The following is a 24,479-nucleotide window of genomic DNA, read 5'->3' on the forward strand; positions in this document are numbered from 1 at the left end:
CTCAAATACACAGACAGACGTCTCTTTCATTGCTTCCGTTTGTATTTCAACAGTCGAGTTTTCTTCAAAGACACCTATGGCACTAAGTGACATGTCAGGTAAGCTGGTGAAAGAAGTCTCACATTTTGAACAGTAGACACAGAAAACTTAGTGTGGTTTGTGAATGTTTCACTCATTTCTGAGGCTATGAAACAATGATTGCGGCATTTACTTTTTATTTCATAGATAATCCTCGCATTTGAAACAAACCGTTAATTTTATATTTTCTCTTTTAAACAACATGTTTCTTGTCCTGTGCAGGCAACTTCCCAATAATCGAGCGAACCCTACTGGCCTCCCGCTATGAGGTCCAGGCCTTTCTTGGGGAAGACAGCTTTGAAAAGGTCCCACAGTGTGTGGAGACTTGTACCAACACTTCTTTGGCCATAAAATTCACCAAAGATCACCCTGTTTCTGCTGCACAAACACTGGAGGAGGTACACAACAAATTGTCTATTTATCAAAAGTGAAGCTGGAATATTCCTGTAAAGATATCTTCATAATTTATTACCATGCTGCTTGCCTATTAGGTGACAGCAAACCGTACAAATCTAATCTTTTGTCTCCACCAGATTAAGATCTTGAGAGAACTGCAGTCTCTTGAATACAGTGCAGTCTTGTAAGGCAGGTCATTCAGGCTCATTCTGCCACCAAAGATTCATTTGTCTGCAGTTTAAGCTTCTGGACCCGAGCCTGCGTGATTACATGATAGAGAGAGACATTTCCAACCTCTCTCGGTGCAAGTCTGTCCTGTTCTATATCGGGTATTTTACTTTTTACTATTCTTGGGATTTTTAAGTATAAAATTGCAAAAGCGAATAATTATCTGCATGCACAGTTGTGACAAGAATAGTGTGATTTCAGCCGAACACAGCACTGCTGCGCGTGGAGGCTGTTGACAACATTATTGTTGTGGATCGTCGGCAGCAGCCGCTGAGGGTCAAGACTGCTCAATGCTCGGTTCTGACTTTAACGAGCCAACAGACACATGGTCTCTTGGTGTGATCGTAGCAGAACTGGTTCTTGGTTACCCCTTTTTTTCATGGGCTTCACGAATACGATGTGGTGAGTTATCTGTTCTACAGAAGTGAGAGTTCTGCTCCTGAATCAAGTCTTGTATCTTCTAAATATATTGCAATGTTCAGCCGTTTGATATTTAGATGCATCTAGCAACTGAACCCCAGTCAAAACACCACCTGTTTAGATACATTATGTAACTGATGTAACTGGTTTTACCATCTCAACTCTCTTGATGCCTTGGAGGAGGTTGGTGGTCTTTTCGAATTTACTTTAACTTTATTATGAGTATATACTGTATTCCACTGACTTTCATTTCTCATTTTTCCAGATGTTATGTCTTAGAAACAAATCAGACAGCACGGTGGATTTGGTCAACTTTGTGGACCTGTTAAAACGCACGCTGGAGGTGGACTGCATAATGCCCCTGAAAGTGCTTGACATAGACCTTCTAGTTCCATTAAGTAAAAATTAAGCAAGGTCAAGAATCTAACTATATACACAGATAATAGTGAAACAGGCAGACATCTTTACAATATACACAAACAGGTTGGGTTGGGAGGAAATTGAACTGAAGCAGGAAAGAAGAAAAAAAGTCACCACACATCTGAGAATGGGTCGTCAAGTTCTTAATTACACATATAAAATAGCCAATCACCCAACAGGACAGGGTGCACACTGCAATCAACCTGAAACTGTTGAACATGTAATACTTTATTGCACCAAGTATGGAGAGATGTTTTTTCTGTCATTGAGGAAGGTCAGGCTGAGTTATTTTTCATTAGTTGGCCTCATAAGATAAGACAACTGAATCTAATTTACATGAAAGATTGTGTTTAACCTCTTGCTCTACACTCCAGTCCAGTTGATGGCAGTAATGAACCTTTGGGGAACCTTTACACCTTTTTACATCGAACTGACTGTGTATGTGGATAAAGGCCTTTTTTTATTACATTGTTTTGGCACAACCATCCTTCCCTACAGCATTTTGAGAGAAAGTCAAAAGTCATTTTTTATTTTTTCTTCTACTCTTCCAGCTCAATGATTGTTTTACCATCCATATCTTGCCCTATTCCACCCAGGAGACATAACACTGATCAACTGCAAAGGAAATCGCAGACTTTAAATAGCCCAGACCTTCTTAAAACCAAAGCTTACTGTGGAAACGGCAAAACAAAGTCAAGCATAGCAAAGCTGGTATGCAGGTGTAACTTTAACAATGTGAAAATATGACTCCACTCTTCTAACTACTTTGTTTGTGCAGGGACCACAATCAATTTTAATGGCATCAAGGTATGTCTGACACTGTAGCAATGGGAAAGATCATCCAGGTTACAACGAGTGGAGGTCATCGGACTGCTCAAGATGGTTACAGATATCGGAGGTATGGAGTCAGTGGTCAGTCTGTGTTGACTTCATGTGTGCACTAGATGGAGCCACTCACCATGGTAAACCGCACTGCATCTGGGAGGCAACAAGAAGAAATAAACTGTGAAAAAGATGACTTCATTAGAAACTGGACCTGAACAAGGCAGCCTTCATGTCAGTCCACCAACTAAGGTAAGTAGTGCACAAACCGATAGTAAACATAAGTAACATAACAGTTGAAATTATGTATGTAATGATATTTGACTTGACCAAGCCCCTGATCTTATCAAAAGCAATGTTCTGGTGGCACAGCGGACATTAATTCAAGTATAGAAAGTCCAGAGTGTACTGGACACTAGAACTGGGCTGCAGTTCAACTCTGTGCACTTTCCGTTGGGGTGAAACGATAAAATAAATCCAGTTCTTGTTTACCGAATGCGTGAACAGTATATTATGGATGTTACTGACTTACTTCCTCATAGTCAGCTGTTTGATTCCTTCATTACCAAGTATAGAAATATGTCAAATCTTTAAAATGCCTGTTTACATTTAACTAATGAAGCTCACTTATAAGATCAGCAGTGGACTAATTATCTGACTGTTGGTGGGAATGTTGAGTAAACAACACTTATCATGTGACTTTGATAACAAAGTGGGGTTGCATTTTATTGGGGTGTTCAGTTTCAGGGTCCTGGGATCATGCACGCTGGCCTGGAGGTATGGCCTGAAGGGGTGCTCAGAAGCAGGTGCACCTGTGCTTTTCTCCTCTAATACCTGAAAACTTAAATTGTGTGTTGCGTTTATTACCTCGCCATCAATCGTCCAGTGTTTCAAGGTGTGTGCTTGCTCTTCTGTTTCTCCTCTCCCTTTAATCGGTGTGTGTAATTGCTGCAGAGAGAGGTGATCACGTGTCGCCTCAGTTGCTCATTTATCAGCTCTGCCATATGTTGCTTTATGTAAAAACAGGGTCTTGTTGAGAGGCCTTATGGTGGATCTAATGGCAGCAATAAACTGATGAAACTACCAGGAATCCATTTATCCCGTAAGAGTGCTTATTCACGAGGAGCTCAAGCTCATCAGAATTTGCATACATAAACTGATACACTGATGATAGCCTAAAGAAATGCATGACCGTAATTTTACTTGCTAACACACAGTTTCTGTACCTTTTGCTCTGAGGACATGGAAGATGACATTAGCCCTATTTAGAGTGGAGTAGTGTAGTGTTGCATTTCAGCTTGTGGTGGTGAAAAAGGAAACGCCGTTTGTTTCTTTTGGAGGATTATCATGAAATCCTGTGTAAGTTCATGACTAAAGGTCAAAAATTTAGACTTAAGACTTAAAAATGGGCATCTAGAATGTATTATTACTGCCCCCTATAGCGTCTTAAAATTGCTGTGGCAACGGTGGCCCAATGTTTTACTATAGGTAAGAAGGTTGCTACCTCTGCTTTCTGACAATCTTAGAATTAAAACAATTGCTAAGGTGCAGTCCCAAAACCAAACTAATTTCCTTCACTGCCATCATTGCAGACCCTCCTCTGCCTGCCCTGCTGCAGGATAAGCTGGGACGCTGCCCAAACAGAATGCTGACAATGACCGAATCGCTCTCTTCACACACATTACAGTAATTAACTCTCCATTCAGAGGATGAAAAAGGTGGTGCAGCTCTTTTGTTTGGTGTAGAGAGTGGAAAATGAAGGAAAATGAAGCAGAGAGTCCGTGTCTGGGGTCTCTGAGTGCACTCAGGCCGCGGGGCACAGAAATATAAAGTTAGCTCTTTAGCTCTAAGTTGAATAAATAATTGATTTCATGCTAAACTTTACATTCAGATGAGTTGAAAGGGCTGCTGAATTCTTTCTGTCATGGCTTCCACGGGGCAAAAAGGAGAAGAAAGAGAATTGATAAAAGGAGAAACAGAAGCATAGCGACGGCTCCTTATCCTTACTGCCGTGTAGTATTATTTATAATTCAGCAAATTACTGCATTATGCTTTGCGTTCATAAAGCAGTCACTTTAGGGAAGAGAAATCGCTTGTTGTCAACTGTCCAGCAAAAATGGATGCGATTTGGAGAAGCTTTAATCAGACTGAGTTTAGAAAGAAGAAAAACAACCAGAAGCCTTTTCTGTTATTCCCTAGAACCCATTCAGACTTGCTGCAAGGGACACTGAATTCCAAACAAACCAAAAACCCAGACCTTCTCTCATATAGCTTCATTTTAAACCCAGAATGTGTTGTCTGAAAGGTAAACAACCACTGAATCCACTTGTCTTGTGGGTGAATTTAGCAACCCTGCAACTATCACGGGGGAATAAATGTGTTGGTTTGTCCTTCAGCAGGATCAGGAGCTCTTTCTTGTTGTTTGAATGAATGAAACATGACTTTGAATTTGCACGGCCCTTATTTGCAGGGACTGCTAGGAAGACGTAAATTACTGATGGATTTGCCGCTACAAGTAGAATCTAATTTGACTGCGCTTATCGCCAAGATTATCATCTGTGCATTTGTTCCCGGCAGTGCCAACATGCTGCACATTACGCAGAGAGCAAATACTTTTAGAACTCTTTAAGGAAGTTTAGAGGACATCAGTGTTTTTGCTTGCGTAAGCTATTAACTGCAAATTAGATTTTACACACTGACACACTGATTTGCTTTTTTCCCCCCATTTTCCAGGCAACCATTGGTTTCCATATGTAAACAAACTTACTGCTGTATCATCACGACGATAATAGAACTCAGCAGACAAATGCTGACTCCTTAGAACTATTTACAGTTTGATTAAAGTTTATTGTCATATTAGACGACTAAATGCAACTCCAAGAAACAACCTTACTCTTGGGCAAAATTAATGAGTAAGGTAAATGGTGTTTTTGGGGCCTCCTTCCTGAATTGTTTGTGGTGGGAAGGTGCAGTCAAAGGAAGGGCGACCACCCCGGAAGGAGACGACGTGAACAGTCTCCTCTGTTGCTACCCCTGGACTGGAGAACTGCTGAGTGAGGTCTACTCCGCCCATCAATCATTCAATCAACCATTCACAGCTGACCAATAGGGTTTCCCTGCCTTGGCCTGTTGCTCGGAGTGGAGTGGAGTGCTGGCACGATGCTCATTTTAATCTCTTTAAGTATTTTCTCTCACGGCAGCGTCAATGAGTCAGTCTGTCAGAATGATCAGTTCTGATGTCGCTGATTTCCCGAGCTGCCAGGGCTCTCTGACTGGAGCAAGAAACTGGGCACTGGCTGAGAAACTGGATGGATAGACTCAGCAATTCATCAGCCGAAGTCTAAAAAGAGACTGCCTGGACTTGTGCCACTGGAATCCGGTACTGCAGAAATGACAAATGGTGGTGGTTATTTTAAAGCCTCCCAAATCCAGTTTATACGTGGTCTTTACTCACTGTGGTCAGCCAGAACTCGGCAGCTTTGTTTAAAGCCCTGGGACCAAAATAATACTGCACACACTAAATAATGTGTTAGATCCACAGACATTTAATACTCTGAAGAAAGAACATTACAAGATGCACTTAAGTACGATGCCTTGTTTTCTTTCTCATTTTCAGCAATCAAATCCATCCCACTCATAACACCCACATACTGCCACACAAATGAACAAAACAGAAAATAAATAGAAAGGAGGAGGGGAAGGGGCTCTCCACATTTTACTTAAAGCACATATCAGTTGTCATGCAGGTTGGATAAAACCATCAGGGCCATGTGGTCCTATGGGAGTGTTGAGCATGTCAAAATAAGAAATCAACAGATCCCATATTTTGTTAAATCTTTTAATTGATCCTTTGGTGAAATGCTTAATGTTTTCTGACTTTAGGAATAGCATCGGGTCACTATGCCAACTTCTGGTGAAACTTCTGGTGGGTCAGGAGGTTTCCCATTTAAAGCTGTTCCTCTGGGATAGGAAAAATGGACAGCTGGGATAGGCTCCAGCACCCCTGCGAACCTTGACAGGACTAGCGGTTACAGAAGATGGATGGATGGATGGAACTATTCTTCTACGAGCTAAAAGGGAGGTGAAAGCGAAAGCATTTTTTTCTTGTTAGTGATCATTGTGATTTCATTAACACTTCAGAGATGGCCATTTCTGCAGAGGGTTTCACTTTGGTACCAAATGCATCAGAGTTTTGCAGATGACCAAACTTTAACTTAGGACAAGTCCAACACGTGGGCCATATCTGCTGGAGTAGTATCCTCAATGTTTAAATATTGGATAGTAATATGGGTTTTATTATGAAGTGATTTCTTCTGATCTGAGAGCATTTTTTCACAGTAGACACATGGAGAGTTCAAAGCAGGAAATGCATACAGTATGTATTACTAAAAATGGCTGCATTCCACTTAGAGGTTGTCCTGCTATTGTTTAATGGAGCTGAGTCCAGCTGTGTCAAATTTGAATATTGTTTGTGAGAGAGGTACCTCCACCTGTCAGAGGCACTGATTGTCATGATTTACCCAAACACCTCTGCTTTTCCTGTCTGTGTGAATATTTTCAGTACCACTCTGGGATCTGGTTCCACCGGGATTAGCCTATTTCACACAGACGTTTTGACTTGGTTTATTAATAATGCTGAGTTATCATGCCAGAATATCTTAAGTGAACCAGAATGCATAAAAAGGTGGCCCTCCCTTAAGTCGAGACAAGTCAACATGTCTCCCATGAAGAGTTTTTGGTGTATAGTCTGAACTTGATGCATGCAAATGGTGGTGGTAGTTTGCAGTATTGTTAAGCAAAACATCTCAGATTGTTCTGCATAGTTTTGCACATAGCTGGCCTGTCGCCATAGACTCTAATTAAAAATGGAAGTACTGAGGCGTGATGTAACACACTGATTTGTTTTGGAGCTGGTTTGAAGCTTTGCATTTCCGCCATGTTTTGCATCATCTTCTACATTATATCCAGGACCTTATATGTGTTGGAAACAATCTTGGCTACCTTAACCTCCTGAACCCCACGGACCCGGTACCGGGTCCGGGAGAGTGCTACAATGCGTATCAAAAGTTATTTACATGATGCGGTGGTTTTTTTTTCTCCAAATGTTTCCAAAAGACGAGGCTTCAACGCTACCAAAACAACAGTCCAAGTGTATTTTTCTCAAAGACAGTTTGTTTGGCAGTAATTTAAACATTTGATTGAAAAAATAACAGCTGCGTGAATATACGGGACAGTCGAAATGAAATGCAGCAGTACTCTATATCCTCTCGCTTGACCCAGTCATGTTAGGTATCATAATAAACTAGAGAAGTTAATCTTTCCGCTCATACTAAGCAAAACATAGTCCGACCAAACCAGCGAATGTCTTTGCCCTTAGCTCAAATTCCATCAAATTTGTTACACTTTTAGTCAATACATTGCTGAAGGTGATCAGTGGCACCTGTGTGCATGGGATTATTGTTAGCATAGTGTTATCCTCTTACAAATAGGAAAAAATATAGGCGAGGATAGAAATTTCACATTTCTCCTTTCATTTATTGCAATTTACTCAACTATAGTAACAGACACAACATTTCTGACACGGGGGATACATTCCCTGAGGTCCAGATGTTCCCAGACTAGAAGGAAATGCATATGAACCATGTAATTGTGTCACAATTCTTCATTTACTTTGGGTATGTATTTTTAGGCGTTTTTCTTAAAATATGGCCTGGGTTTAACAGGTTAAAGCTCTACTTTAGCTGCATAGCCCAAAAGCATAAGATATCTTAAAGTAAGTTACCTGTTAAACTTACCAAAAAATAGTATGGGAGTCTGTGAAGGATAATCTAACGCAATCACATGTCTGAAGAGAAATTCTGATTGTTTAAGCAGAAGTTGTTCTGTACCAGGTCCTCTAAAGATTCACATCTTATTAATGCAGCAATAATTTCCAAAAGATGGTCAACTAGGATCATAATACCTTGTTGACAGTAATCATCTGCTTTGTATTTCTACAACAAAATTCATCAGAATGAATATTTTTTAAGCCAGCATCTAGAAGTTGTCAGAGACGCTGATCCTTAAGAAATTTCCACAATGGCCCCAGCCTTGACTCTTCATCTTTACTGCTGGGTTATGGAGGGCTTGCTTGTTTCATGTGAATTTCAGTGAATTCAGTACCACTAGTACATTTAAGATTTGGTCCCTATTTTCTGCTCTCTTTATCATTTTGGATAGAAGCTGTGTTAAGTACTTTACAACAAAATCCAAACTAAACTACTTCATCTTCCTTATTTCTTAGTTCTCTTTGGTTTTAAAGCAACTGGCTGAAGTTCAGCACGCCTTGGTACCCCTTGATTTCTTCTGTCTGCTGATTTGTGGTTTGCCAATTGACCTACTTCAGTTCTCAATGTTATTGGCAGTGAGTTTAAAAGTTGGTGCCAGTTAGTCAATAAGAGGAGCTGCTTCCTTAATTTGTGATGTGGTGCAAGCCATTGTTGTTTGCTGGTTGCACAGGGCCTTACAAGGTCTAGGCTCAATACAGCACATGTCTCATTTATAGGATAACATTTTTTCAACCCCCTGGAAAACATTCTGATCATAGATAGATAGATAGATAGATAGATAGATAGATAGACAACTTTATTACAACTTTATTTATAGATTACAACTTAACCATAGATTGGACACTTGAATATTTCTCAGCATCATATTAACTACCTAAAATGACTGAAACCATTCTTGAAAAAAATGTATTTTACGTATATGTTCGTGTTTTAATTTGGCCTTAGTCCCATCCACTAACATGGAGGGGGTGGAGCATATGACATATATTGCAGCCAGCCACCACGGGGAGCTCTACTTGCTTTAGCTTCACTTTTGAGGAGCTGTTCCACCATCCATTTTTATACAGTCTGGTTTACAGAGACACAAGATAAAAAATCTGAGGGGTATCAGAGAATCTGCCTCAAAACATCAATCCGAATAGAACGTTTGTCACTAAATACTTCTGCTTACTATGGAGTGTTTACACCTGCTGGAAATATAACAGGAGAATACATTTTTCCAACTTTATTGAAGACATTCTGTTCATGCTGTTGTTAAAGATAACAAAGGTCACATTTTCAACAACTTTGCCAGCACTAGTTGTGGATTTGTTCAACAGTTCAAAGTGTTCTTTGAACAACTGATACTTGCCACAGATGGGGAAAAAAAAATTGCTCAGAAATAATTTATTCAAGCCAGACAGAAATGATCAGATCAAGTGTTAAATGGCGCCAATATTTTCCTGCTGAACAGATTATCAGTGGGTTTGAAAGCCAGTGTTCACTGGTAAATATACTGGTGTTGTTGAGACTGCCTCTGTGAAAGAACTTAAGGGGACTTCGTCCTACACCATTAAGAGGTATTAATGATCCTGTAGGTGGAGATTTCCTGTCATCATTGTAAATGTTGAATACAGAATAATTTGGTGTATAATGTGAACAAGGCCATGCCCACATTTATCCTCTTATCACTGGACTAACGGAAATTGTGACCAAAAGAGAGGAAAAAAAGTTAATATTTAATGATGTTGTTGGTGAAATGTGAGGGGATGAAATAGCCTTTGAGGATGATTGTTTTTACTTTATCTTTTGCAGCTGCAGCTCCACTTTGTCTCTCTCCTCCGTGCTGAGAGAGATACAGCACAGTATACACGCTGCACTGAAGCTAGCTGGCAGGGTTTATTCATCTCTATAAAGTCTGGCCTCAGAGGGTGATGCTTGGCTTTGGAACAGAGAGCGGACCTTTCCTAGTGACTGAGGGGAGTGAGATGCCGCTCGGAGGCTGTTATCTTACAGGCTGTGTTGTTACTGTTAAATGGATTTAATACTGTTTTCGTCACTTTTTCTTTTTCTTTTCTCGTTTTCTCTCACATGATTCTGTTAAATATTTGTTGTTGCTGCTGGTGTTTCTGCTGCTTCTTTGACCGATAGTGGCAATTTCAAGTCAAAACGGAAGCCACATATGAAAACTGTAGCAGTGACATTGCTTCTGCATAAACAGTGTGTTTTCCCCTTTTTAATTACCTTGTGAGGTGCCTCAGCAACCCAGTGGAGTTGCTAAAAGTCCTGGCAGACAAGGCCCTGAGGATTAAACTAGGGCCTTGGAGAAGTTTGACACCTTGTCCATTTGTTGGCAGACAATCATGACAATAATTTGCACATTTAACCCACAGTCCAATGGTGACTAGGGCTTGTTCAGGTCAGCATGGCAACTGTAGTTCGCTCTGTGTATTTTCAAGTCAAACTAGATTGTTAATAACGTTAAAAATGCCTTAAAAGCAAATCTCAACTCTACACATAGACTTGCCAGCTGTGAAATTCACATACTGATTACTGCAAGTAACATTTACAACACATCTCGCCTGTCCAGATGTTATCAACCTCCAGTAAGTCAAGTTCAACACATTTAGCAGCAGCGCTAACGTGTACTTCCAGGAAACCTTCCGATCTGAACAAACCGAGAGTTCCCAGCAGGTGTGTAACACCGTGGAGTGGCTGTGGTCACGTGATGCTCCAGTGCAGTCAATCCTGACGGCGCTGCGCGTTCACTCCTCATGCCCTTCTTGGAGTGAAAGACGTGGACGCGCACGCATACTGTAGCTCCCTCCCCTCCTCTCTTACTCCGCTCTCCACTCCTCCTCCGCCTCCTCCTCCTCCTCCGCCTCCTCCTCCTCCTCTTCTCAGCATCCACCACCAGAAAGCGCGTCCCCGAGTGTACGGCTACACACTTCATATATCTATTTATAAATTCCATGTCATTGTCAAACGCATGACGCTGAATACTCATCCTGTAAAAGCACACATAGTGAATTGTCACGTTTTTCTGTCGACTGGTTTATTGTTAATCTTTGTTGCAGAGATGAGGAGCCTAATACTAGTTTACCTTTTTATCATGACATAAATCTCAGTGTAGTACATTCTGTAGACATTACAGTTAATTAAATAAAGCTTATATTGGAAATATCTACAGAGCATAGGCAGGATACGGGGGTTAAACGAACAAAATTGATGCTTCCTGGGAAATATAATTGGATTTTCCTTATATTTGTGCCTGTTTTTCTTGTAGTCTCCAGCCGGAGGTCAGAAGGTACCCCGTTTTAATGGGCTATATCTCCGCTGTGCTCCGTGTATCCAAATGTGGCTCCTACGACCCAACTTCCCCCACGGGACTCATTTAACTTTGATCTAATCTAATCTAATCTCGCTTTCTCTCGCCTCTCGCGCTTTTATTTCCCCCCTCACCGTCGCCATGGCCGCGCGGCACGCTCCCGTTGTCACGTCAGGAGGAGGCAGCCTACTGGTGCTGAAGCTGACGAGGATGAGGATGATGATGGCGGTGATGGAGAAACAGCGCTGAGTTCGCTCTCTCAGTTCTCTCTCCCCCCCTTCTTTTTTTACCATTCATTCTTTTTGATTGCACGAAAATAGACGACCTAGCGACATAGAAGCCACAGCGCCGATTTGACCCGAGACCTTTCCCTCCCGTCTCCTGAGCCGAGACCGAGATGGGGAACGAAGCGAGCATGGAGGGCGGCGGGCAGCCCGGGGAGCCGGGAGCCGCCGGGATGATGGGGACGATGATGCCCGGAGGACCCGGAGCAGGACCCGGAGCAGGGCAGCACATGAAGCCGGTCAACGGAGCCGCTGCCGGGGGAGGCATGGGTATCGGAGGCCCCGGGATGGGAATGACAAGGTAGGAGCAGCAGCGGTGGAGAGGTTTAGGGTAAAGGGGGCTGGGTGAAGTACCGTGCACTACAGCTCACGGTGCGTTGTAACGCGGAAACGGCTGGTGGAAAGAATCAATGCAGATGTCATCTGATTTTAAGTGTGTTCTGCTTCAGTGCAATATTTTAATGGCGTGTTAAAAACAGGAGAGGAGTGACAGCCCTCATCCCTGGATAGTGAAATTAAAGAGCAGAGAGCTGTCCGTGGTGCTGAAACGCTCCCAGCTGCGCGGCTGAGCCTCAATGGTTCATTTATGGCTTGACATTGCCTTTTACGGCGGCTTACAACCACAGTGGCACGGTGCTCTATGCTGCGGTTGTCACCAGTGAGCCCCCACAGCTGCTGTTTCGCTCTCGGACTGAAATGATTTCTTTCCGCGGTGTCATGTGCTGCTCTAATAGTATTTCCTCCTTCCCTGCTCGTGTTGTGCTTTAGCGTAAAGGCACGCTGAACAGGACACGTCCTTTGTTTTTTTGTTTTTTTTTAAACCTACGTTTTTTTCGATCATTACACAAAAGCTTAATGTTCGATGTGTGTCATTTGTCGCCTCGTTTTCCTGCTTTATGTTGGTATGTTATGTTGTATGCTGCTGTGATGCTTGAAGCGCCTTCATACTATCGCTCGTTTCCGCATGGGCGAGGGGAGGATGCTGGACGTGTGTGTGTGTGTGTGAGAGAGAGAGAGAGTGAGAGAGAGTGTGTTGGTGCGTTAAGGGGCTTGCCTGGCAATGTAGGCGTGTGTTTGATGATGTGTAGCACTGGTACTATCAGCAAAGACACCGTTTCCAGTCATTGACATCGAATCATCTGACAGACAGGTGGTGCATATGGACATACCATGCCATACAATCAGACCGTCCTACTGCATACATTAGCATTTCAAACCACGTCATGCTATGACAGATATTGTGTCTACTTGGTACACTTATCTTTAAAAAATCAATCTCCGAATGGATTAAACACACATAACATTTATAATTAATGTACAGCTAGGATGGCCGTAGATAGAACAACATATCAGCGAGCTGTAATGCAGCAGGCTTTTAAGAAATATCGCTTTTACAACAAGCTAAATCCAGTTCCTGTCAATTTGATAAATCCACAATGGCTTTTAGTTTTGCTAGATGAGGTAACCAGGCTATGAAACAGTCATATCATCACACAGACAGCTCTGTGACACAGACTGTATATTATATGTCACACACACATACATCCTGATCACCTCGATGCATGGAAAAAATAAGGACCATTGTGGTTCCACATAACATACAATGCATAAAACATAGAAATTACGCACAACACACATAAAACATGACATATCCATAACAAACACCAAAATGCATAAACATAACATATACAGTACATAAGACATGTTTAGTTACATAAAACACAACAGACACAAAACTCGATTTACCGTCCGAAGGACATAATGTGACAAATGCAACGTAAGATATGCTTTGTTACTTAAAACGTAAACTAACATACATAAACCGTAATGTACCCTCCACGAAACACAATGTAACTGACGCAAAACATAACATAAAACACAACACAAAAAATATAACACGCACAAGATATGCTTTGTTACATAAAACAACACAAACGTCACATACGGAAAACGTAACATAACATATAACATAAGTGTAATATACACAAAACGTAACACATGCATAACATAACACACAGAACACAAACATAGAGCACAAATGTAACATGTAACATAACATATATATGACATGTTGAGTTAAATAAAACGTAATATAAACATAAACAAAACATAATGTACCCTTCACAAAACATAAGACATGTTTACGTATATACAGTATTACATAACATAACATAACATAAACAAAACATAAGATATGCTTCGTCACATAAACAAAAACTAAAATACAAAAACGTTATGTACCCTCCACAAAACATAAGCGTCACATGCACAGAATGTAACATACACATTACATAATGTCACACAAGATATGTTTTGTTATATAAAACATAAACATCACACACAAAATGTAACATAACATATATGAGACACGTTTGGTTACATAAAACATAACATGAACATCACATACACGAAACGTAACGTATGTATAATATGACATAACATACAAAATATAAGACGTTTTGTTACATGACATAAACATAAAAATGTACCATGACATACATAAGACATAACATACACATACACATAGTATACACGTACACAAAACATAATGTACTCTCTGTAAAACATAACGTAACATACACAAAACACAAGACATGTTTTGTTACATAGAACACATAAAATACACAAAAACGTAATGCAACCTTCACAAAACATAACAGAACAGGCCACTTTTGTCCTACTATACATGACCTGACAGGCTTGGGTCAGCAAATGCAGATGCTACATTCTTTCGTCTCTGCCACAATCCAGGAATCCCGGCTCACTGAACCACCTCATCCCTCAAACCCTGCAGACAAGCCTCCTCTCAGAGACTAATCAGGTTGACGTTCTGTGGAAATACTGCAGGAGTAGGGCTACAGCTGGCCTCCGTGTGTGCAGGTTCTATTTAGGACACATCCCGGGTTTGATTCATGCCTCTATAGGAGGGGAGAGCAGAGAAGCGCGTTGCCTATCCATCATTATGTAACACCGGGACTCGGAGAGCAGATGACAGCTTCAGCTCTCTTCCGATAAATGACAACAGAGCTGAACATGCTTTGATGCATCATTGGTGCATTAATCCAGTTTAAGGGATTCGCTGCGATGCCCTTCTTTTTTTTGCCACTTTTTGTTAACCTGCCCATTTCTGCACTCCTGATTTTTGAGGCCTCCCGCCCACATTTCAAATTCACTGTATATAAAAAAAGGCAAGGGTTTTTGTAGAATGCCGCGCCTCACATCAAGTATTTATAATGGCGTAATACGAGGCCATGTGAACATATTCAATCACGTGCAGATCGTGTTTGCTCGCCCCCCCCCCCACCCCGCCCCTCTCGTTCTCACACGCTCCCTCCCTCTCCTGCACCGCTCTGCCTCACTGCCTGCTCCGATCACACTCTCTCTCCCTCTATGTGTGTGTCTTGCTTCATGTCTCCACTGCACTCTTACACGCTTTGCTTCTCTCTCTTCCTTCCTTCTTCCTCTCTGCCGCGCTCTATATCATTTACACACTTCCATTCTCTAAATTGGAAAGAGGATGCTGCTCAACTGCTGTAAATTTTCATTTTTACTTGATAACTAAGGTACGGTACCGTATGGAAGATGAACAGAGCAAACAGTTTAATGTTTTAGCTCCCATCTACTCCCTCCATGTCTGTGTACCGAGGATCTTAGCACAAGTCATGCAAACAAGTGCAAACAGTTCAAATATTTGAGTTTTGAGTCTATTTAAGGCTTCAGGACGGTGTAAGGCTGAACCAAAATGAACTACATGTACTGTGTGGGTCATTGGGGTTTTAGGACAAACACTGAGCACTGCTACTTTTGATCTCTCATGAAACTTAAGAAATAAAACAACCCACATTATCCCTTTAAGCACACTTCTGTCATTACATATGTTACATTTGCTCTTTTGATTAATATCCCTCCCCTCTTATCCCCCTACCATTCTCCCCGCCCCCTTTTCTAACCAATAACTAGCAGCCTATAAATGGCTCTGCCTTTACAATGAGATACAACCTCACTGCCTATGTAGGGTAAGATAAGAAGAGCGACAGATACCGAGAGTAATGGGGAAGCTGGAGATGGAAAGAGAGAGAGAAAGCTGAAGGCTGTGGAGGGAGAGAGGAAGGAGGGGGTTGTTGAAGCTGGTAGAAATAGATCAAGTGGAGGTGGCTGTACAATGGGGTAAAACCTAAAGGGATGCAAGAAGGAGGGAGAGTTATAAATCAGAAGGTGAATAAAATGGTTTCCTCCAGTCAGAGATCAGAAGCAGCAATATAAGCTTCCATACATCCATCCTTTAGCTATACTCGCTTTATGCAGTAGAGGGTAATAAGGCACTGGAGCCTATTCCTGCTGGAGTGTGGCAAGAGGCAAGGAATACCCTGGACGGGTCACCAGTACATCACAGGACTGCAACATAAATGGGAAATATTATAGTGTTGACAAGTTTCTATCTATATGTTGAAAGCTGGTTAAATATAAATGACTGTATATGATTTTGATCTGTCTTATTTGAAATGACAATTAATTTCAGGGGAATTTGAGTTCAGATTTCAATTTACGCCATCATTCAGTGTGGGTGCATGCCACAATCTGCATGGCGAGTTCAGACCCGTGTTATTTCTATCAGTAGATACTTGCTTACGGGTATTCCGAAACTGTAGGCAGGGGAGACTTCTCTTTTCTGTTTGTAGTTCGGGTAGTATCGACCAATCTTGTTTGAGCAAACTTTGGTTGCATGCAGATAAACGGTCCATCTGGAGAGCAAAAGGAACGCCCTGTCAGCAAGAATGCTAACATGTCATGTTTGTCAAGCAAACACCATAAACGAAACCCCCTGAGAGTAACCTGATCGTATACGTCATCTCTCAACTCCTTTCTTGGCTCTCGAGTTGCAAGTTAACAATTACGGGAATGCGGAACAGCCACTTTTGGTCCTGATATGTGTTATCATCTTTCAGGATGTCGGCTGGCTGTACATACAGTATATACATTAAGTCCAGAAAGAAGATGATAGTCAGTGGTTTCCCAGATAGAGCCCTGTGGAACCCACCACACTTTGCTTTTGTGATAATTACTTCTGCCACTAGAGGACTTTGTCAGAGAGATTTGTGGACTTACTGAAACAGGACATGCTGCCCTTCAGGCCTGAAACTAAAACACATAATAATATATTTTTTAAAAACAAACAAAAACATTTTCCATGCAAATTAGATTACTAATTCAAGAAAATACTGCTCAAATCTGTACCAGCGTACATTCAATATCCACCGGGAATCTTCCTGCAGCAGGAATTGCCAATGCTGTATTTTAAATGAAGTTAATTGTAAGAATGAAACTAAAGCAGTGTTGTAAAGACACAAAGTGAAAATGTGGGACAGAGATACAGAAAAGGAGAGTATGGCTGTCCAGATGGCAAAAGGAACGAGAGAGCATCCAAAGACAGAGAGAGAGAGAGATAGAGAGAGAGATAGAGAGAGAGAGAGAGAGAGAGAGAGAGAGAGAGAGATGGGGGGGGAGCCTCACATGTTCATATGACTTCTGACTCATGTTTGCGGCCTGTTCGTCATACATAGACTGGGATGTGTGTACATGTTTGTTTATGTGCATGAATGCGTGTGTTATCCATGACTACTTCAGTGTTTTGTGTGTATGATCAGTAGCAGTGCAGAGCTGACTTGTGTGAGTTGGCAGTCATCATAATTTATTCCCGTTCCACTCTTATCAAGCCCTGTGTAAGTGAGAAAGACTGCTCGTGTGTACGTTGGCGAGAGAATCGGCGTGTGAACATCGTCGACGATTGCGGCGCACTTGAGACCAATTTTCACTTCTCTGAAAGGCATGCATGTAGGACGTATATGCGTATGTGTGCATGTTTAAGTGTGACTTAAACACCTCCTTTTTCCACGTCTTTGCTGGAAAAAGGCAGCCGCCAATCATTGCTGCAGTCAGTCTGAATGGACAGCAAAGCCGAAGTTGTTATTGAAGCTGCTTGCTGCTGGTCCTGCTGAGAGCGATTGTTTCTCTCACATCAGCGGAGGAACTAGCGCCGATAAGATTCAGTTTCTGATCTGCTGAGTGGGCTGATTACAGGCTGTCCTTTAGCCTTTTGTTGGTGAGGTTGAAAATTATTGGGTGTGATGCTGAGTAGATGTAGGCTAGCATTTCACTTTGGATCCCAGGCTGCAGTAGCTGCACAGATGCATTGTTGATGACATGTGACGTGCTGCAGCGTAGCTGATGGGTGGAAGTGGTCTTTGCTCACAAATGACATAAAAAGGTGCTGCTGCAATAGAACACCAACATCTAAAACAGTGTCATCCACACATAGAGTCTCCATAGGCTTTTAAGCACAACGTAAGAACAAACTTGTGAATGTGAATGTTTTTTTGTTTTTGTTTTTTTTACATTCAGCAGCAAGCTGTTTAGCGTACCAGAGCTAATTCCCAAAAAACATCTGTCTGCTGCTGCCAGAAATAAAAAGAGGTTGATGATATGCAGAGACTAAACCATACTGTGCAATGATAAAAATGTCACTGAACCAAAGCAATGAGCCAAAAAAAGCTAGAAATCTCTCTAGAGCTCCAGGTTTATTGATTATAGTATGTGGTTTTACCTATACAAGCAAAACCATTTCATATTGCACTTAAATTTGCTACTTGGAGATTTAATAGAGTGTTAACTGATTCTAAATGTGAATCAAAACTAGACTAGTTTCAACACGAACATGACGACAGAATTTCGATATTCTCTCATCATCCTGTTTGGGAAGGAGTTGTGACTTGCAGTCAACAGTTGCATCCTGGCACTGGCAACTACATTTTGTACCTAAATAGCTTTTTATTTCCTTTCATAGTTCTCACTTGACATTTAAAAGACACTGCTTATGAGAAGGGCCAAGTTTTGGGCTTGTCTGTCCATATTCTCAGAAACACATGGATGAATTTATTCAAATTTTGCATAAACATTCAGCTTGGATGCATGAACTGATAAGTACTTGGTGCTGAAATGTCACAAAATCTGCTTTTTTGGCCTCAAGAAATCATTTGTTAATTATAGATTTCAGCCACACAGACAGAAAACACTGGCCTGGTATGAGATTATAATCGACTTTTACCTGAAAAGGCTGTGAGCAGTTTCTTAGTCTTTATTCACCTAAACGTCTGCAAACTGTAGCCTCCTGGTCTCACCCCAGGCATCCTCCAAATGACATTCAGAAATTTGTGAATGTATCAGTGTGTGAGTCTAAAAAGTAAGATTTTTGTAAATTGCGTGTGCGTGAATGTGCGAGAGAGTGGGTGAGAGACGGGCAGAGGCTCTCGATATATTTACACGCCCTGTTATCGGGAGGTCATGTTTGCGGGAGCCTCCAAATACTAAATGTGTTTGGGTGGCTGCATCGGGAGATAAGATGGCAATAAGCACAATATCCAAGCCCAAGACAGTATTAGTTTTCAGCGGATAGATGCTGTCGCTGGAGCTTATGAGTGAAACCCAGAAATAGACTGACCAGGAACGATACGGCTATCTGAGCAGGATGAGGGGAGAAATCTGTGGAATCACAGGGAAGACACTGGTGGATAATGGATTATCTGTTGGGTCTTTTAACACAAATCGAAAAACAGACAGAGGCAACACTTCTGAAGTCACAAAGCGAACGTGTCGGATTGTGTCCTGGTATACGTATGGGCCTTTTCTACCACAGAAATGTACTCACATGTTGCCAAACCTGTAGCTGTTGTTGTATTGGCTGAAATATTATCAGCTACCTATCAAAATGAATTCCACAGTGCAAGGGTCACAATCAAATGGGATATAATCCCCTGTCCTGCCTCTCATGTGAAAGACGCATTGTCCATAATTGTGGAACCAATTTGTCATGTGGCAAGGTACAGCAACAGTGCAAATCAGTCATCAAACCATCAAACCATATCTGATAAGCCTTTTATATCCTTATCATGACAATATCATAGATTAACCTTCAGATAGAGCTCACATGCACACATGGTAGTGCTAAAGCTGCCACTCCTAAATTAAACCCTTTAGCTTTTAGCATTTTTCATTCCATTTTTTATACTTTCAAAAAAACATTTTGCTTCCCACTTGAAGAGCACGTAATATAAACTGAAAGTGATTTGTATTCAACTCTTAATTTTACATCTGGGACTTCTACCACATGTGGAACTTTTTCTAATCCAATTTAAAACAGTTTCGGTCCATCTTAAACCAAACACCTGGATGCAACCCCACTGAAAATAAATCCTCTAATACCATTGGTTACAACTGTTCTTTCTTAGCGTGACATAAGAAACCAAGACAAAGAAACAGTCTGTTTTTACCCTTTTGATACCACCGACGTATAAAACCATTGTCAAGACACCATGAACTGCATACACCCATCAGGCATAACATTATGACCACTGTCCTGAAAAGTAAATAACATTGACCGTCTTGTGACAATTTGGGAAACTTTTGGACCACGTGGATGCGATTTAGACATGTAGCACCCACCTAGACTAGATCAGGCACCCCCACCCCATAGCAATGACACTTCTTGATGGCAGCAGCCATCCCCAGCAGGATGCAGCCTGACACAGACACACAACCAAAAACAGTTTAGGAACAACTCAAAAACCATGAAGAACAGGACAAGGTGTTGACCTGGTCTCCAAATTCACTAGATCCCAAACTGATCAAGTATCTGTGGGATGATCCACAGAGGCCCCTCCCCTCAACCCATAGGACCCAAAGGCCCCCACTACAACATTCTGTAGGCAGACACCACAGGACACCCTCAGAAGGCCCATGTTCATTCTCTGATGAGTCACTGTTTTGGAGGCACAAGGGAGACCTACACAATATTAGAAAGGTGGTCATAAAGTTATGCCTGATTGGTGTATAAGGTCAGTTTCTGCCTTTTTCCACAGACTAGAAATGCAAGTTTAATGTCTGTGACGATCCCAGTGTTATATCTCTGGGTTGGGCGGCAATAGACGGGTTGGACCGGCGTGGAAAACACTCATGCGTCATCGGCATAACGTGGAAACCAATCTTTAGTGGCTCATGTGCAAGGCAATTTATTTTTACTACAGTGAGTGGGTGTCATTTTTGAGTCTGGTTGAGTCAGCTTCCTTTAATACATTGACAATGAAAACTAATGACGGCCTGAATCAGGTTGATAGGTTGTTTTGAGTTATAGTTTCTTGCTACGAATGTGAGTCACCTTCAAAATTATGAATGCATTGAATCCAGTCTCAAACGGCTGCTTCTAGTGAATATGCAAACTAGAAACTTTTTAAAGCCACCTTTCCATTATACAGACAGAGATAAAGGCCTTACCAGGAATATTTTTAGTTAATTACTCTGTACTGTATATATATTGTATTTCACAGTATATTAACTCTGTCAACAAATTTTAAACTTGTAAGTTTGAATATGAGTTAGTCTACCTTTATTTGGTGATACTTAAGTATTTGCAGGTGGAATCACATGTGTTACTTTAGGAAGTTGCCACAGTAGAGTTTAGTCAGTGACGATATTTTTTTAGCTTATACCCCAGATGGGTTGGAGCCTACCACACCCTTTGAGCCTCTGAGTGACTGAAGGATCAAAAGTCCGGATCATGGAGGCTTCGTCTTCCATCTGGTTTTGGCTGTGTGTCCTAGAGTGCTGTGTCTCCTTCCAGGGCTCAGCAGGGATTTGTAACAGACACCAGTAGTGTCTGCCCTGACCTCATGTAGCGAGCAGAGGAGCTCTGCCTCAACCAGCACCGCAGCTTTGAACAATAACGCCAGGTTGGGTTATTCAGACCTAAAACGGTGACAGTCTGGAGTCTACCACAGGTTTAAACTGGGCTTTCGAAGATTTAGATAGTATACTTTACTTCCTGCGTTTCAGAACCAAGAACGTTTATTCACCCGAAACACATCTGGCTTTTTTTTCTCGGCCGAGGAAATCGCAGCTATCCAGATCTTACTGATGAGCCCTTCAAGGCCAAAAAAGGGCTAATCAGATTTTAATCATAATTCATGTTCCTTAATACCCCTTCAAACCACATAATTAAGAGTGTGTCACACCATCAGGCATCATTTGTTTACAGCACTGTTGGCTAAAATAGTCTGATAGTACGCGTGGCGTGTTTGAAATGTTCTGAGTAAGGCTTTTGAAGATGATAAGTTACACCTCTTCATTGCTTAATTTTATTTGAACCAATAAAATCAAGAAAATATTGTAATAAACATCAAATCCTTCCTGTTACCATCATTTGAGTTCAGTGTTTTAGTGAAGGTGGCCCTTGCTTCAGGTTGAATTTAATCCTATAGACTAAAACCACTTCTCTTAAGAGCTCCTTAACTTTTCAGCCTAACTTTACCCGTGTACACACCTGACATTTTAATATCCTTTTACATGCAAATCACCCGATCATTCCCCAAAAGGGAGAGCAGTGTGAGTACAAAAAAGCCTCAGTTGCGTGTTTGCTGAACTGCTGCTGTCATTTCTGGTCAATTCAGCCAGAAAATCATCTGGGAAAATGTGTTGTTGTTGTTGTTTTTTTTTTTTTTTTGTCCCCCCCAGCTGTCAGCAGTTAGAGGAGGGTACAGTGAATGAAATGTAACTAGATATTTGGGAGATATGGTAATCTTTGGTAATCTTTTGCATTGTAAGATAAGTTTGGTCGAGAGGCATCAGGATGAGAAGTTCTCTTATTTCAAGTAGAAAGACAAAATGCAGAATAAATGTTCAAAGGGACACTTTTGGCAGGGAGGTGCTATAAATACTTGAGCTGACAAAGGCAATGAGAAAAATGTATTTTTATCATCCCTGCTGACCCATAAAGCACTAACTGGAGTTTGTGACTATATATATTTCCTGACAATGAGGTTTGCATTATATAGGAGCTTTATATTACTTTTGGAAGCGGTTCAGAATGACACTTTAAATGCTGATAATTTCTACTCTCACTCATGGAGGAATTTCACTGGTTTCACACAGTGTATCATGAGATCTAACTGTGGGTTGAGAGGTCCTCTTACCCTGCCAAGAAATCATTTCTGGGTGATGCTCTGGTGTTGACAAATTGATCGGCTCCGAGGCGAGCCGTGTCCAGGCGTACCGCAAACATCTGCGGGGTCAACAACCAAACTGCACAGCTCCTCTGTCTCTACCAGAAAGCAGCATGCCAGGAGACGATTAATAAGCCAGCTGTGGTCAGAACAAACTCCCCAGACAGTGAGACAGAGACGGACATGCAGCAGCCTGCCCTGACATTTACCTGGGTACAGGAGTTCACTGTCCCTTCGGCTCGTATTGGCTTGATTTCTTTGGACCATTTCTTCAATCAGACACCGCAGACCGGAACTGAAATATAATAGGATAAAACTGTGACTGTGAAATGAAAAATACACAGATCAGGCATAACATTATGACCACTGTCCGGAGAAGTAAATAACCATCTTGTGACAATCCAATGTTCTGCTGGGGAACTTTTGGACCTGGCATTCATGTGGATGTCACTTAGACGTGTAGCACCCACCTAGACCAGACCAGGCACCCCCACCCCATAGCAATGACACTCCTTGATGGCAGCAGCCATCCCCAGCAGGATGCAGCCTGACACAGACACACACACAAGGGAGACCTACACAATATTAGGAAGGTGGTCATAATGTTATGCCTGATTAGTGTACATCCAGTGTTCAGTCACGTACAGCACGAGAGATACTCTGTCATCAGTCTACTGCATGTGCTTGTGTCTGTAGTGTAGGTCAGCTAATGTGTCCACAGCTGGACTACTGCCAGCATCTGTGTCTGAACCAGAACCTCTGGCTTCCTTTGTAACATACACCTAATTATATTTAACTCACCACCATAAAGCTTTGGTTCCACCACGCTGACTCAATATAAAGCATTTGTTAAAACAACTGCTCATCTTTCACTTAAAAAGAGGGGGCTGGACCAGTAACACATAATAATAAATAATAATCGTATGTTTGACACCCCTGGTTTAATTATTTAAATGGGGAATAAGTTAGATTATTTATTTATTTATTCATCAAATCACTTGAGGTTAAACAGTCTGCCTCCTAGTGGCCATGAATTAAAGCAGTAAATACCTGATAACTTAGTTTTGTTATACAAGTACTAAAAAAACGAAGTCGTGATTTCATTTTCATTTTAATACTTCTTTCTGTATTTCAGAACTGCCAACTTCTTTAGCCATGTCCTTCAAGCTTATTGTGACTGCGCGTTACAGTGTTGTGTAGCAGTTGTCCTTAAACACAGTGCTTCAGAATGAAAAGACTTTCATTCTGCATGTCAGTGTCATGACGTCTCTAGAATAGATGGTATCTGTCGTTCAAAAGCAGCTGCAGTCACAGTTTGTTTCATTCAGTTCCCTCTGACTTTCATTTGCGTGACAGAAAACATTATGCTGTGTTCTGCCATTTTGTCCCGCCATGCACTAGCGAAGGTCACACCGTGTTTTCTCATTATGTTGTCGCCACCTGACAGTAAATGCTACCTGTACTGATACTGCGGCTGCATATGCGGCGTGTGCTTGTACTGTATGTGTGTGTTTGTTTCCTCCCGTAGTGAAAAGTCGGTTGATGAATGGGTGTGTTTTTGTTCACCGTCAGTGAGTTTCAACCTTTTCTCTTCGTTGCTTGCAGAGAATTAAACTGATTTACTGCTTTGTCCTTTATCTTTCACTGT

General features: G+C 41.5%; 1 protein-coding gene across 1 annotated transcript in view; it reads left to right on the plus strand.

The window, feature by feature from the left end:
- Positions 1-11,896: 11,896 nt before the first annotated feature.
- Positions 11,897-24,479, plus strand: part of bsna (bassoon presynaptic cytomatrix protein a) — a gene marked incomplete at its 5' end in the record, with an annotated part of 141,644 nt that continues 129,061 nt past the window's right edge. The window contains one exon of the mRNA XM_084553666.1: positions 11,897-12,084. Coding sequence (XP_084409792.1) covers positions 11,897-12,084 — 188 coding nt within the window. The remainder of the gene's footprint in view (positions 12,085-24,479) is intronic.

Source organism: Chelon labrosus, assembly GCF_963514085.1.
Source record: "Chelon labrosus genome assembly, chromosome: 10".
NCBI lineage: Eukaryota > Metazoa > Chordata > Actinopteri > Mugiliformes > Mugilidae > Chelon > Chelon labrosus.